The sequence below is a fragment of the Hydra vulgaris genome, chromosome 02, assembly GCF_038396675.1.
Source record: "Hydra vulgaris chromosome 02, alternate assembly HydraT2T_AEP".
NCBI classification, from domain to species: domain Eukaryota; kingdom Metazoa; phylum Cnidaria; class Hydrozoa; order Anthoathecata; family Hydridae; genus Hydra; species Hydra vulgaris.
Window position 1 is genome coordinate 47007061 of NC_088921.1, and position 4726 is coordinate 47011786.

The following is a 4726-nucleotide window of genomic DNA, read 5'->3' on the forward strand; positions in this document are numbered from 1 at the left end:
CAAGCTAATGAAAATCACAAATTTTAAGACAGAAATATCTAGAAAATAGTTCTAGAAAAAATGAGCCACTTGCTGAAAGTTAGAAAAAAGTTATAAGGCCTTAAAGTTGTCTATTTTTACCATTCGAGGAACCGAGGGGAGCTACCTGAGAGTGTTTGTAAGGCTATAATTTCTAAACCGTTGCACTTGGAACTCTGAAATTGCACATTTAACCTTTTTACATCATTTAGATAATGATATGTAAAAATCAGGAAAATCAGAGATGGTACCCCACAAGCCATTGGTTGAAATATAATGATTTGACTCTATAATAAAAATTATGGCCTAATATAATTCTTTCAATATTTTTACATTAATTGTATTTCTATTAAAAATTTTGTGCAATTTATTAGATGGAGAGAAATGTTTGTCTATTAATTTTAAAAACGTTTTACCAATATTTGTTGAAACATTTTCGCTGTACAGAGGGTGGAACCAAATTATATTTCTATTTCACATTTTTGCAATTTTTGTTTCAAATTTTAGCTCAAATTTTTAAATCGGCTTTTTTAAGAGCATCTTCATACACGCATTTAGAAGGGTTAAATATATTTTAATTGGAAGAGTTTTGATTTAGTCTGAATACACACACACACACACACACACACACACACACACACACACACACACACACACACACACACACACACACACACACATATATATATATATTTATATGCATATATATATATAGTATATATATATATATATATATATATATATATATATATATATATATATATATATATATATATATATATATATATATAGTATATATATATATATATATATGTAAATTATGTTAGTGTATTTTACAAATAGAGTGCTCAATGTTCTTAAAGAACAGAGCAATAATTAATTAGTAAAAAACACTTATCTAACTTTTATCTTCGACTTGAAGTTTCACCATTGCTGGATCATCAGGAAGAGTTCTCTTCCTGATGATCCAGCAATGGTGAAACTTCAAGTCGAAGATAAAAGTTAGATAAGTGTTTTTTACTAATTATATATATATATATATATATATATATATATATATATATATATATATATATATATATATATATATATATATATATATATATATTTATATAAATATATGTATATATATGTATATAAATATATATATATATATATATATGTATATATATATATATATATATATATATATATATATATATATATATATATATATATATATTTATATAAATATATGTATATATATGTATATAAATATATATATATATATATATATGTATATATATATATATATAAGTATATATATATATGTGTGTGTGTATATATATATTGTTGCAATCTGTATTTTATTATTTATAGGCTATGGATACCTTTGAAAATGGCGTTAGCCTGCCTAGTGAGGACATTTCTTTGTCAAATGAGCAATTGGTTTCGTCAAGTTCTTCCCTTATAAGTAAAAAATTTTTATCTTATATAATAACATTCTAAAAGAAAATATATTTGCTAAATTTTGTAATTGTGTTGAAAAAGTTTTTCACATCTTTTCCACAGTTTAATAAATTCATTAAATATATTGGTTAAACCAAATTTATTAGTGTGTATTGTAGATATTTTAAGAGTTGCTCCTTGGATTAAAATCCTGCAATTCAAATCATCCAATTCAATAAACAAATGAAAATTTCAATATCTCAATTCAATTTTTTTTTGGAAATGTCAACAAACAGCTTGATTATTACACACCATTTGAACTGCAAAACATGTTCTGATCTACAAAACAGGTTAATGCCTGGAAAGCATTAGTATCTAGTTGTATATATAAGCATTCAATTGTAGATAATTTATTTAACTCTTCTTTTGTCTCTAATGTAATTTAAATAACAAAATATCACTAAGAAAACTGGACAAATAAGAAAAAAACTGGACAAATAAGAATTTTTTAAATTCTAAAGCAAATAAGAATAGTCACAGTAAAAGAATGAGACTTAATAGAATGACGAGTAACAAGACTTGTGGATGAATAGAAAAATGCTACAGCTAGTTTCCTTTTAAAGAAATAAAATTATAAATAATAATATAATTAAATAATAAATCATAAAACTAAAGTAATAAAAGTAAAATTTATCAGTTTTATTTTGGTATTTTGTATGTTTGTAAAAGTATTACAATATTGCTACTAGTGTATATTTTTGACAAAGTTATTATCAAAATAGATATATACAAAAAAAAGTTAAAAAGAGTTGAAAAATAAAAATTCCACAGAGAAGAGTTTAACAATACTGAAAACATTGGGCTCTGTGAAAAGATTGAGGTGGTATTACATCACCCATATGTTTTTTGAGTCCAGTTCTGTTTTTTAATTTGTTTTATTGATATTTTCAATGTGAAACTCTTTTGTAATTTATTTATAAAAATGGCAAAATGTAGTGTATACTACAAAAAAAAATATCTCTGAAATTTTTTGCACATTGTTTGATTGGGAGTTCCAATAAAAGCTGTCATCAAAAAGTACACTAAACTAAAATGAAAGTTGCACCACTGCTATGTTGTCATATAAATAAGTTAACAATATATAATAATAATATAATAATAATATAATAAGTTGTGAACCAACCTTGTCAACAACAACTTGGATCACTTACACTTTTTCATGTGCAAAATTTTTCCGAGACTTGTTTTAATTAATATAGTTTGTTATATTACTCTAGAAATAAAAAAATGTGACCGCTTTGATTCATTTGCTGATTTTGAGTCGAAGTTACAAGAGTACTGTGAAGAAAACAGTCACCCTATACACTACAGAAGTAGTCACAAGCTTAAGGTAATATTTAGTTTTTTTAGGTAATATTTTTTTGAAACTAATATTTATATTTGTTAAACATTTCGAATGACCAATATTTTATAGAGTAAATGTGTAGACATTTGATCATTTTAAGTTTTTAAGGAAAAACTTTCATACATTGTAGCTTGATGACAGCAAAACTGAAAAGTTTATTTATAATGATCTTCTTATTACATGTGTACACTATGGGAAACCACGCTCAAGCAAAGTGACAACTTGTAGACCGCATCAAACAAAACTTGCCATTGGCTGTTCAATGAAAATTAGATTACAGCTGAAATGTTATGAAAGTAAAATAGATAGTTTTGCTTGAGAGGTACACAGTACTTAAGTTTAATATTTATTTTGTAATTTGATTGTTTAGAACAATTAGATAAAACTATTTCTTGCTTTTTGATAACTTAGCAATTAGTCTTAGTTTTTTTACTGAGTTAAACATTTTAACCAAATTTTTTTATTAAAAAAAAAGTAAATTAATTCAATTAAAGGTGACTCAACTAGAAGAGGCCCACAACCATCCAACAAGTAAAGAATTATTTTGTTGCTATCCTAGGAATAGAAAGATGACAATGCAGGAGGAAAAACTTATAATAAATTTGATAAATGCTAATGTCACTCCATTACAGATAAAACAAATATTGCATTTAGATGGTCACACCAAATGTGTCACTAGTCAGGATTTACACAACTTAAAAGCTAGGAATAAAAAAGTTGAGCGTAGTAATAATAATGAAGGACAGTTGCTGATAGATGCTGTTAACAAACTTTTAGAAAAAGACTATGGTGGTTCAGTTTCTATTCTTCAAAACAACGATGAGTTACAAGCTATATGTTGGCAAACTAGTGTGATGAAAGAGAAATATAAAAGATATGGTGAAGTAGTTTTTGTGGATTCTACTTACAAAGTTATTATTGAACGATTTCCACTATTGGTTTTTTTAGTAGAAGATGGTTTAGGATTTGGAGTCCCAGTTTTATTTGCTTTTGTTCAGCATGAGACTATAGATATCTTCAAATGGGTTGTGGAATGGTTTTGTACACAAAATAATAATATCATAACCAAAGTTATTATTATGGACAAAGATATTGGGTTAATAAATGTTTTGAGTCCTACATTTTTGCATTCATCAGTGTTGCTGTGTTGTTTTCATGTAATAAAGTACATCAAAAAAGTTGTCATACAGTTGTCTGTACCTCCATCAACTAAATGTGAGCTGATAAATTTGATATTAAAAATGGTATATGCATACTCAGAAGCTGATTACCATGAAGCATATGACAGTATGGTGAATAATCATGAGTTCCCTGAATCCTTTAAAACATATTTTTTAAACAATTGGCATTCATGTAAGGAACAATGGTGTACAGCTTACCGAAAAAAAAAGTAAACACTAGGTAACAACACTAACAATAGAATTGAAAACTTCAATCGACAGTTAAAAAAAAATTATCAAACCTAATATGCATTTGTCTGAAACCATTAAAAGACTTAATGATACCACACTGCACATTTCCAGTGACAAGGGCTATAAACAATACAGAGAGATAGGTGTTCGAACAGTTGCCACATCTGGAATGCCTAAAGAAATTGGACAGTCACTAACAAACTTTGCAACAGATTTAGTCTCCTCACAGTTTCAAAAGTATTCAAGCAAGGAAAATGTTGAAATGGTTTTGCACAATGAAATTGATATACTTTTGACCAAAAACAGTTGCCAGTATATCATTAGCAATGACGTCACTGATTGCACCTGTTCATTTTTTATGAATTTTCAGTTACCTTGCTGGCATATTTTTTGTGCTAGAGATTTTAGAAACATGCCACTGTTTGACAATAAACTAGAAATGACTTTGCCATTAAGATGGAAA

The 4726-nt window shown here is 26.5% G+C and overlaps 1 protein-coding gene across 1 annotated transcript; it reads left to right on the forward strand.

The window, feature by feature from the left end:
• Positions 1-1377: 1377 nt before the first annotated feature.
• LOC136076100 (uncharacterized) lies at positions 1378-4245 on the forward strand. The gene is made up of 3 exons (XM_065789565.1): positions 1378-1471; positions 2724-2836; positions 2982-4245. Exon 3 carries the CDS (start codon positions 3421-3423, stop codon positions 4243-4245), a length of 825 nt encoding a protein of 274 aa, XP_065645637.1. The 5' UTR covers positions 1378-1471; positions 2724-2836; positions 2982-3420.
• Positions 4246-4726: the final 481 nt, after the last annotated feature.

Coding starts and splice junctions, on each gene's coding strand:
- LOC136076100 (XM_065789565.1), top strand. CDS start 3,421: ATGACAATGCAGGAGGAAAAACTTATAATAAATTTGATAAATGCTAAT.